The sequence below is a fragment of the Camarhynchus parvulus genome, chromosome 1 (genome assembly GCF_901933205.1).
Source record: "Camarhynchus parvulus chromosome 1, STF_HiC, whole genome shotgun sequence".
Taxonomy (NCBI): Eukaryota; Metazoa; Chordata; class Aves; order Passeriformes; family Thraupidae; genus Camarhynchus; species Camarhynchus parvulus.
This window is the reverse complement of record NC_044571.1, coordinates 74,429,153-74,441,176: the sequence shown is the minus strand read 5'-3', so window position 1 is coordinate 74,441,176 and position 12,024 is coordinate 74,429,153. Positions and strand designations below refer to the sequence as shown.

The 12,024-nt window shown below is 41.4% G+C and overlaps 1 protein-coding gene across 3 annotated transcripts in view; it reads left to right on the top strand.

Annotated features, from left to right (window-relative positions):
- Positions 1 to 12,024, top strand: part of GRIA4 (glutamate ionotropic receptor AMPA type subunit 4) — a 216,885-nt gene that overhangs the window by 189,872 nt on the left and 14,989 nt on the right. Inside the window, exon 14 of one of the 3 annotated variants that reach the window (XM_030961346.1) lies at positions 9,760 to 9,874. The exons of the other annotated variants lie outside the window; for them this stretch is intronic. Within the exon in view, the coding sequence (XP_030817206.1) occupies positions 9,760 to 9,874 (115 nt within the window). The remainder of the gene's footprint in view (positions 1 to 9,759; positions 9,875 to 12,024) is intronic. 3 annotated transcript variants of the gene reach the window in all.

The window sequence follows — 12,024 nt, the reverse complement described above, 5'->3', positions numbered from 1 at the left end:
ATAGGCTCTCTGGTAATCCATCAGTGATATCAAATGGATTGAGGTGGATGTAAAGAAGGAGCAGCTTTCTAAGTTACAAGGAACCACACCATATTTCTGTCAATAAACGCTGAATTGCATCCAAAAGAGATATGTTTTCCTAGCCTCATTCTGAGTGAAAATAGTCCTTCTGTGGCATTCAGAAACATGTATTTTAAAGTCCTTACAAATATATTTATGATATTGTATAAAGAAAAATTAAATCCTCTGGCCAAGATCAGTAATGATGAATAATGTTTTCAGTCCTGTTAAATCATCCATTTGCAAAACAATAAGATCAGTTGTGCAGCATTTGGCTTTCTCTTGAGATGGAGAGACATGAGGAGTTTCAACATATGCCTGGGTAACAAAACATAATGTCATTTCAAGAGGCTTGCACTAATGCAGTCTAAGTGGGAGAGAGGAAGGACAGCATGAGGCATGATAGATCTTCACTGCTGTGACCCTCACCTCAAGCTGCTGCTCCCTGCTTTCAGCAGTGCCTATCCAACACAGATGGAGCCTATGCCTGGTGCTGAACCACCTGCTGTGCTTTGCCGTGGAGCCCCGACCCGTCTGTGCCAATACTGTCATTTTCTTTCAGCTGGGGGGACCCTAAACTTAGGAGTTACTGGAGAGGCACGTGAAACAGTGTCCAAACATCTTGCTGCAACAAAACTATGAATTGATATCTGCTTCACCTAAGGCATAAAAAGCAAAAAGCTTTCTACTAGCCATGACAGAGGTGAAAGCATTATGTATTGGTGGGGGAGAGAGATGCACTTATACATGCTCACTTTACATATATCAATTTTTAAAATATTACTGTGAATCCTTTCCACAATTTCAACTATGTAAAAATCATTAGTCAGATTTGCTAATTTTTCTGAGGTGAAAGAGAGTTTTGAGGTTCTTGGCAGTGGGCTAAGCTTATCCTGAGAGTGGTTCCTGCAGCATGGAGACAGTGCTACACTGGTGCTCAGACACTTTTGAAAAATATCACTCAAGTGAGGGATTTGTTGAGGGTGGTGAGACACTGGCACATGTTACCCAGCATTGTTGTGGATACTCCATCCCTGGAAGTGTTCAAGGCTGGATTGGATGGGGCTTTGAGCAGCCTGGTCTAGTGGAAGGTATCCCTGCCCGTGGCAGGGGAGTTGGAACTAGATGATCTTTAAGGTCCCTTCCAATCCAAACTATTCTATGTCTGTATGATTCTACACCTTTAAAACATGTATTCTGACTTGCAGGTGTTGGACTCCAGCAGCCTATTCACATAATCCTGCTTATGCTGGAACCAGCAAGAAAAATTGTGCTTAAAAAAAAATGCACTGCTCAATGACAACAGGATTAGGTAGTTGTTAGCAAAAATTAAAATAGCTCGGAGTTGGGAGAAACTAGCATTTCTGCTGCTGCTAAGGACTGTGTACTGAACCAATATGAACAGTTTCTCTAGGGACAATTTTATGTGCTTTTTATTTACAGCAAATCTTTGTGTAAAACAGAGAAACAAGCTGAATTGCAATCCCAGGTCAACTGCTGTTGTTTTTACACAGGGAAAATATATATTTGATTGCTTGTGCCAAGAAGTGTTTGCATACTGTAATTGGAATATCTTGCTGCAAAACAGCTTTCAATCTATATAAATATTTTAAACTACAGTCATCAGACCTCTAGCTGGTGTAAATTGTCAGAACCTCTTTGAATTCAAAGTAGCTGTGGCAATTTTTAGCAGCAGTGGGTCTCCCATTAATTGGAACTCCTGCTGATCCTCAAGGTATCAGTTTGGCTCATATTTGTTTACAAAGCTCAGCTCGAGGAACTAAACATGTACTATACTTAGGATATACATAGAAGCTGTAAATACTCACTGCCCCTGGAAATTAACCATCTTATTTGGACATCTAAATGAAAAGTGCTAAACTTATTTTAATTAGCCACAATTGAAAAGTATCTGAGCACTGCTGTAAATTTCCCATCTCTAAATAGACAGGAATAAACATACATTCTTGTAAAAAATACTTTATTCTTATTGTTTGACTAATATTTTGATACATTTTTCTGTAAGAGGTGTTTTAAGTGCAGTAGGACAGGGGATTTTAAAATAATGTTTTTAAAAGGCTTCAGCTTCTAATGCAGCACATAACCTGCCCAGAGCTTTTTTGCAACCAAGTCAGTTCTTCAGGGCAGGGGTATGTGAATTTTGCAAGATAGAATTCAGGAGGTAGTCACTGTTCTGGTGGGTCCTGAGCTGGATCTGAGCATTCTGCTGAGATGGCTGATCATGTCCTTTCTTTGATAAGCATGAATATAGAAATGGAGGACCTTAGCAGAAAAGCCTGAGAGACCCACTGGAGAAGAGGTAGTGTATTATGAAGACTCACAACAAGAATACTAGCAGTTCTTTATTTAATATAATGCTGGCCAAGTTGTGACAGCAAGTGCCAAGGATTCTATTTTGTGTGAACTAACATGTGAAAATGTTTTGATGACTCCTGTGCTTCAGTATTTGAATACAGTTTTTTTTTCATACAAGTAACATGACAGCATGCAAACCTTTATAAATCCCAGTAAAAATATTTCCCCTGTAAGGTCTTAAATGGGTTTAAGAGGACATGCTTTTAAAGCAAGCCTTTTGTCTTTAAAGTTTAGATCATTTTTCTTGTAAAAATGTTCATGCATTAGCTCTTCTTTTTAATATTTATGTTATTGATCTTTCAAGCCTTCTGAGTGATGTAAGCTTTGGCTACATCTTCCTCGTTAACAGAGTGCTTGTTTCATTCCTAATTTATTAAACATATTCAGCAGTGCCATGCAGCTTTACACTTAATTTCTCTTGATGAATTGTCAAACACCCTTAAACCGCACTGCATTTGTGTCGTGTTACAATCTGCCATCAGTGCTTTTCAAAACAGGGATAAAATGAACAGCTCAAAAGATGTGCAGGTCTTAATTTTTTGCTTGGTAAGGTTGCATTTTAATTTTTCCTGTTAAAAATTATTTGAATGGATGATATACATAAGCTATAAAAATGCACCCACTTGTGTTTTGCTAAGCACATTTAAGACAGATCCTCAGCTGCATGCAGGAAGTGCTAGGCTGGGGGGTGAGGAGAGGCTCCAGGCAGCTGTGGCCTCCTCTTCCCAAGCCACTCAGGCTGGATACAGATTAGATCATGAGAGAATAACTGAATTCACATCACTGAAATAAGGTCACTGACCTTGGCTTCACCAAGCACCCTCTCTGCCTTGTCCTGTGGGAGGAAGCCCTCCAGCCTGCTCCAGGAGTACCCAGGGGCCAGTCTGCATGATGGCTGCACCAGCTGCAGGGTAGCTGCAGGGAAGGACATCCACAGTGCAAGGAAGAAAATGAGCTTGGGGTTGCTTGAGACACATCATCACTTGCCAACACTGGCTGTGATACTGCAGTCCCAGGAAAGTTTTTCCCTTTAGTGGTGATGCATCACCACATCTGTGGTTTTACTTCCCATGTTTGCTGATCCCCCCCTTCTTTACAGGCAGCAGTTATATGTTGGAGTACATGTGCAACAATCTTATAGGACAACGTGGTCATATATTTTATCCTAATAGAAAGGAAACCTCTGTACTTCGCCAGTTGGTCCATACCTCACATATGGCCCTCCTCTGGAGCTTTGCTCATATAACATTCAGTATTCCTTGTTGAACTTTGTTATATGTTCAGATAGCCTCAGGTTAACCAGAGATGCCATCTCTCTGCACCACGTGACTTCTAAGTGACTGAGTGTTTCTGAGACTTTGAAATCCCTTGTGGGAATGATTTGTGAAAAGCCTTTTGGAAGGTTGGGGTCTCTGCTCTGCTTTTGTCTCCTCAGCTGCAGCGGTGGCCCCAGCATTTCTGGGACGATGGGCTGTTCAGTATGGCTGCAATTTAAACAAGGCTCTTCTCGTGTCTGTAGGGTCTCATTAGTGAGTCACGTTATTTTTGCGCATCTTGCTCGTTCATTATTGCAAGTGAACAACATCCCCAGCTCTAGCAGTGAAACAACAGTGCCGCTGTCTGTGATGACAACTGCAGAACTGTGCTAAGGATCTGCCCAGGATGCAGGGAAGTATTTTTGCTATCTAACACGCCAGTTACACAGAATTTATGAGACTAAGTGCAGGAAAGGGATTCAGGAAAATGTCAAAGCTGTTTAAATAGCTAAGACATTTAAGTTTTCCTGGCAAAGCTCTACTGGCTGCTAAAATATTGTTATTAAATGCCTACAGCAGAGATCCTGCTTTAGTTGTAATGAGTACTTTAGGTACCTGTCTGTGCCTTTGTGCCAGTATTCAGTATTTAGTATTCAAAAGTGGATATTCTGAGACTGTACTTCATGGAAGCAGTCTCCATGAACCAGGCCAAGGCTGAGTCCTTGGAATTGCATTTGGGAATGAAGCTGAAAGGTGCAGATGGGTGGTGCTTTCTACCCATCCTGTGAACCATGGTGCATACAGATATTTTGGGAACTGAATTACTTAAATGAAAAGCAGCTGTGGCTGAGAGTATTCATATTTGTATACAAGTGTACATACATCTGGATACATATTCAGCCTAACTAGGCTGGAGAGAGCCTTTTCTATGTGTTGTGTGTATTCAAGCTCTGGACATTAGTTGATCTTACTGAGCAGAACGCATTTCATGTTTTACTTCCTGTTTTCTAAGGAGTGATGAGTTCCTGTACTGAAATTGATGTTGAAAATGTTGCAATAGGCAAAATTTTGTGTCCCTTTTCATGATGTACTGCTATGACTGTCTCAGATTTCCAGCAGTGCTTGTGATGTTGGCCATGATGGTCCCTTGCCTGGACCTCTATCTCATTCCCTTGTGGTGCAGGAACCTTTGTGTGTCTTTATCAGCTGTGGAAATGCCCCTCCTGTGGTTGAGCATGTACATGAGCTGGGTACCACAGTGGGGTGCACCATGGTGTTCAGGTCATTTGTTGCATGCCTCCCTCACTGCTTCTTGCAGACTGAAGTCCAACAGATGGGTCAACTGCTAACCATTGATGTGATCCAAACTCCCTGGAAGTCAAAGCAAACCTCTCTGCTGGCTTCCCTGGGCTTTGGGCAAACACCCTGCTTCAATTCTTTTGGGCAACAAATGAGGTATCTGTTTGGAATCATTGATGTTATTTTGCAAGGGGCTGGGTAGTCCCCTTGTCATCTGTCTGTGCAGTTTCATCTTTTGATAACTGTATAAGGTGTATCTACAGCACAGATGGGCTCTTCTGAAAAAAAAGAAGGGATACTTATTAATGTATTAAACTTCTTACTGCTGTTTATTTATAAGGAGATGGACAGTGATTTTAAATGAGTGAAAATTATTTCATTTTCATTACATTTTTCATACTGTAATTCTAAAGACTCGTTTAAAATACCTGTGATAGATGCATTGAAATCACTGTCCATGCACCCAAGTACTTGTGAAGTGAGGGCTGCAGTTTGTCTGATCTGCCTTGACTACTGCATGTGAAGACTCTGTTTTCTTCAGAGTAATGGAAGAGGCAGGACTGTGCAGTGACACCAAGGCTTAAGAGTCAAATATTAAAGCCCTTGCCTGCTCTCTGCTATTAGACCCTGACTCTTGCAAAGATGTCAGTTCCTTTATTGAGGAATACATTGTCTTTAGTGGGAGTTTGGACTAAGTGTGCTATTGCGGATACAGTCCTACTTTTTAAGATGAAAGAAAAGTTTCTGCCATGGAGACTCAGGTTTTCTATGGCAGAATAAAGCACTGTCTAGGATGAGTGTGGGTGATCTAGCCTGGCTCTGAGGTCTGGGTATATAATTTTAAATGCAGTCACCATTGCACGTTTTAGGCTCTCAGTTATAATCTACCTGGGAGGTACAGCAGTGTTGAGCAAAGGTTCTCTGTGTTTTGCTGACCAGAGGGAAATTATTTATTTCCACATGTTGAGGTGGACCTGGATAACAAAGCAACAGAGAAAGCAGTGTGAAACTAACCTGGTTTTACATGGCCTACTAGACGTGATGAGGACAACAATGTGTTACAGTTATAAACAATACAGTTTAATTTCAGAGTGATGATTGCAGCTTAAATCCACATTTACTTCTTCATCCTTTTTATTTTCATTTCTCTATTGTGCTGTGAAACTGTCTATGGATATGGCTAATAACCCAGCTAAATAACCCTCTCATGAATGGGTTTCATTCGTTTATTTATTACTCTAGGATTACTATCAACCAGCTGCAGCCTCTCTAAATGACTGTGGGAAAATTTTCCTTGATAATCTTTAATGCTGTGAAAGATAAATTTAAACATTTGGCAAGTGAGAAAGCTCTTTCCCTTCAACATGAAAATCAAACATGAAAACTTATGTTAGTTGTCAAAGACATCTCCTGGTTGTCTTTAATTCAACTTGGAATATCCAAGTGAAAGGTGTAAGTAGACTAACTTGAAAAAGAAGCTGTAAATTATCAAGTAACATCTTCACCCAAAATAAGATAAAGATTGAAAAGAAAAACTCCTTCAAAGGATATTAGCATAAGGACTTTGTCTAATTTGGTGAGCTTTAATGTTCATACTTGAGAGACTACAGCTCAGAGGAAATAGTTTGAAGATGCTTTTTTCAGATAGACAGATTGATAGGGCTTCCCATCTGCTTTAAAATCAGACTGAGATTAAGTGGCTTGTTGAATTGAGAGTTAGTGATATTTCTTGAGATACATTTCATTTTTCATGGGAGTGATCAATCCTGCCTGCATCTGTAGAACTGTCAAAGCAGCTGCTTGTGTTATTGCTGCCCACTGTGACAATTCAACATAGCAACATTAAATTAGACCTTGGTTTGGATCCTGTTGAAGCGAGAAGGAGTTTTGACATTGACTTTGTAGACAGCAGGCTCCAGATATATATCTAAGCAATTTTCAGAATAAGTAATGTTGTTCAGTGACAAAGAAATGTGTTTCCAGGATCATCTTTCATCTATGGACCAGTCCCCATGTCCTTAAAAAGGTAACATTTCTATTTAGTGTACTGGAAATCTCTCTGTTAAGTGGCAAGGCTGGACACACAGTTACCTTTCTGAAGGGGGCAAACAGACTGAAAGCAGACGCTTTGTAATGAAAAGCTGAGTATGAAAAATCTGTAGTAAATATGACTGATTCAAAAGCAATTGCTTCCAAGAACAAAAGGGACAAATGAACAATTTAATTCCAATTTTGCAATTGCTTCTCTCCCTCTGGAGTGTGAACCATAATTAGAGCACTTACACAAAATCACATTTGTTAGCCTGGCTGCTAAATTTCCCTTAAAGATTTATCCACCAAGAGCAGTCCGTTATCACTCCCACTACAGCCTGCAGTTCTCACTTTCACTTTCAGGGACAGACAAGCAATTACTTTATCTCTGTTGAAAATCTCATGTAAGTCTAACTGCAGTGAAGTTAAGGAACATCAGATCTACACACAAGTAGTTTCCAAATTTCATGACCAGCCAGCAAGGACCTGTCTTTCATTCAGGAGGAGCTTTATGAAAACTTTTACCAGAAGAGAGTAAAAGTTTGCCCTGAAGCTGACATTTGTCCCACAGATGGACCAGAGTAGTAAAGGACTCTCCATAAGCTATGAAGTACCATTATCTGTACCTGGCTGCCAGGAAGATGCCTCTCTTAATAAGAGAAAAATTTACATTCTAAGACCAGAAAGGACCCCCAGAGATGAGAGATCAGCCACCTCTAGAGAGGCTGAAACACAAAACCAGTGTCTTCTAGTGCCATATGATTTGATAGAGCCCTGCTGCCAGAGGATCTCTTCCTGGCCCTTCTCCAAGTGCTTTGAAGGTGTTGCATCCTCTTGTTGTTGAAGTGAGAATGTTATTGACAATCATAGTTCTTATCATATCCCACTTAGTCCTGACAGACAGATCTTGAGAGCATTAAACAAATTCAGAGAGAGAAACTCCATCTTTCTCAACCCCATATCATCTCCAAAGAGCAGTAGGTAAGCTACTGACACCTCTCAAATACTTTGGAGATGAACTGTGCCACTGCTCCACATGCCCCTGCAGAGCCACACGAGAGCCTGGGCAGACACCCATCAGAGGGAGTGTACATTTCTCATAGGCGTGGATGCACTAGGAACCTCTGGACATAAACATAGGAAGATACAATTTTACTGATACTGATCTAGTTGTGTATCATTAGGGTATGTGACTCTTTAGGGTCTTAATAATACAGATAGGAAGCTGTACACTTAAACAAGGGCAAAGTTTCCTTTGGCGATGATGAAGGCTGCATAAATACTTTGGCAGATTAGTTAACAACTGATTTTAAAATGCTATATAGTGGCTGTAGTCACTATCATAAATCCAAATACCTTACATTCAGGTCTGTATGGTGTCTGTACTGTCTAACTGCTGCCATCCAGTCCTGATGCTCTGGACACCTAAAGGGAAATCTCTGAGCACAGAAGAAACTGCATCCTAGGACCAGCTGTGTCCTAATTCGTAGCTGAATTTCAGTACAATTCCAGCAACCTTGAATTCCTACAGAAGCAGTGGTTCTGTGCTTTAACCTTCATGTTGGCAGTGCCCCTCTGCCTGCACAGATCCAAAGTCTCTCTCATCTGAAAAAAAAGCATTTAAACATGATATGGAGGACACCAGGCCCACAGAATCCCTTTCAGTCTGTTGTGCCCATGCCACTGTGTTGCTAGCAAAGCAGGATTTGTCTTTCATGCAGTGGTAGCATAACATGGATAAACTCTCCAGACAAAAGTTCTCAGGATGTCCAAAAAAATCTCCTTGTATCTCAGGCCCTCAGGATGTCCAAAAAACATTCTTTCTCTCAGCACTTAACTAACTGGCTGGCTTTTCTCTTCCAGCAGTGCTTGAACTTCAGTTTGGCTACACTGTTCCCAGGTTTCTCCAGTGCAGACACCCTTCATCACCACCTTCTTCCTCCATTCCTCAGGTGCTCTTTGGGCTGGGACACAGGGTGCTCTCCCAGAAGAGCAGGGCAGTCCCTAGAGTCATGGCACTGAGCTAGACCCCAGGTCCTGCCTTTCAGCTAAACCTCTAATGTGCAAAGGGAGCGGGATTCTAGAGCCTGCATCCCATATGCCCAGATGTGCCAGCAGCAGGGCTTCAGACAGACAGACAGACAGACCTCTGGGCACTTTTGTACAGTGCTTTCTTTTGACTGGCTCTGGACAGTGTGTGAGCTGTTCATCCTCCTCAGCTCTTCCTCCCACAGCCTGTTTCTGGAGCCCTAATCCATAGCTCATGCAGGATCAGTCTGAAGTGCTGCATGTCAGAACTGTAGTGACACAGCGACTGGCAGCATCTAGCACAGGCAGGCTGGATCTTGCCTCTTTAGTACATGGGGATACATTTTCTCATCTGCTTGAAAAAACAGCCTGGGCCCACACTTTAAATGTAGATTCAAATAAATCTCTGTGTAAATCGTTTTTAATTCCAGGCTGAGTTTTATCATCCTTTTGCAAAAATAGTTTGGGTTGGTTGATAGAATTTTTGCATTAAAATCCAAGCTGTTCTGCAAATCGTTTCTAGAACTGGAAACACATTTTTCACATTTGGAAGTAACCACAATTATTTGTGCTGCCAAGGGCTTTGAAATATGGAAATGAGAGGTTTATTTAGTGTGTGGATCAAGCTTATAAACAGCTTCAGTCCTCATTCCTTCTAACATCTTAACAGCTGTGCAGTTTCTTACAAAATATGTTTTATCGTTTCAAGAAATGCTGTTAACCTCGCAGTTTTAAAACTGAATGAACAAGGCCTCTTGGACAAATTGAAAAACAAATGGTGGTACGACAAAGGAGAATGTGGCAGCGGGGGAGGTGACTCCAAGGTTAGCCTCAATGTCACCAAAAGCGGGTAAACAGTATGTGAAGTAATTGGTGCATCTGCTGGGGTCTCACCTGCCACCAAACAGCTTCACCAGTAGCACAGCACTGCTGGTTCTGCAGCTGAAACCGAGGTGTATGCAATTACTGTCAAAGCAAAAATATTTGCATTTGTTTAAGCACCCCAAGGGCAACTCATAAATGGTCTCTGGGGTGAGATCTATCACCAGTTTTCAGAAACATGCATCTTCTGAAATTGTGGTGAGCCTTTTCCATGCTTGTTAAATACCTTCAGAAGCCTGCTCACCAGCTAAGACTTTTTTCCTATTATATGGTACTACTAAAAATATTTTTCAGTGACATTAGAAGAAAAGGGGAAAAAAAATCAGTGTGACTATCTCTAATGTATGGTCCAGGCTCAGGGATCCATTGTTGACACAAACAATACTGGTACAAATTACAATTTTCACAAGTCCCCAAAATAGGAAGCCAAATTTCAGATAAAATATCTTCATACTGACATTTTCTGATATCTTTCCAACAAACTGAAATCCACGGTGGTTCCCTAGGCATAATTTGCCAGAATTTATTGGACAGGAATTTTAGGCTGCATGCTAGGCTGAGGTGTTAACAGCTTCATATTCTTGCTGCATTCCCCTATCTTCCATATGGCCAGTACCAGTTCTTCCTTGCTGCCTCACAGCTTCATTTGAGAAACTGCCTGGTGCTGAAAAGAAGCAAAACTGTGGAAGACGATGAAGTGGGGGAAAATTGAGGTATTAAAAATACCCCTTCTGTTCCAGGCAGCATGTAATAATATTTATTTATGTGCTTGTGTGTGAACAATATATTAGAGAATGCTTCACAGGTAGTTGTGCAGGCACAGAACTAGTCAGATACAGATGATTAAATCTGACTGATTTGTCATCACAGTTTATGTAGCTTTCTTTACAGTTGCCTACATATATTTTTTCTTACTATTTCCTCTCCCTCTTTAGTCCTTCTGCTCTTTTGTGCTGTGTCCTGGCCTCAGGGACCATCCCTTGGGCTGTTCTGCACTCACCCAGAACTGGTCTCCTAATCCTCTTCACTTTGCCTGCAATCCTGCTGCTCTACCTATTTTTCCCCACACCGCTCTGCTTGCCAGCAGTCACAGTTTCAAAAATGGTCTCTATTTTCTCTTCCAAAATGTTCAGATATATTAGACCCAATAGCACTTACCTCTACTCAAGCCTGAGCTTTTGCATTACTGGGGGAGGAGTATTTATTTATTTATTTATTTATTTTTAATATCACAGGCAGAGGATAAAATCAATAAAATACTTAAATTTTCTTAGAATATCCTCCTCATAAACCTGCAGTGGTTGCAAAGTGACATAAAAGTTAGATAGCAAACTAAGGATGCTTTTTAACTTACTTTCCCTAATTACCAGCCACAGGTGCTGGGAGTCATGAAGCAGGGAAAAGAGAGCAGCTCATGGTGGAGGGACACACAGGGCTTCACCAGGGAAATGTCTGGAAGTGCTGAAGGAGCAAGTTTGGTGTGGTAGAAAGCGACAGAAAAAGGAGCTGGGGGGGGAAAAGTAGAAAAGAAAGGCGAGGAGTGTGGTTCATGGAGAAACAGAGGAGCTGTGAATGCAAGAGGAAGGAAGGAACACATTGCCAGTGGAAACAAGCAGTAGTTGACACAGACAGTTCAGGATACAGTAGACAGTGTGGTGGGTAGGACAGTGTTAGCAAAGGATGGAGAACATGATGGAGCTCAGCCTGTGGTTCTGGGACTATACACAGCCTGCCATAAGCCTTTATCTGGCCTTGGGCCTGTTTCTTGCCACAGTTTTTCCCAGGCACAGCTGGGTGAGTAGGCAGTACCAGTGGTCCTGGGAAGCTCCAGGTCTATCATGTGCCCACACTGCCCACGTTTGGTGGAACCAGGCACATCGTGCAGGTGAGCAGGCATCCCACGCTTCTCAAAGTCTGCATTGCAGCAGCATCTGATCCTGGGTTATAAACTACAGCCAGGCTGATTCCCCAAAGGGAAACTTAGCCATTTATCATCTGCACAATTCATTTCCTTCCTCAGAAACACTCTTGATCAATTGAAGTCAAAACCCTTTCTACTGAATTAATGGAGCTCTATGTATTTTATTTATTT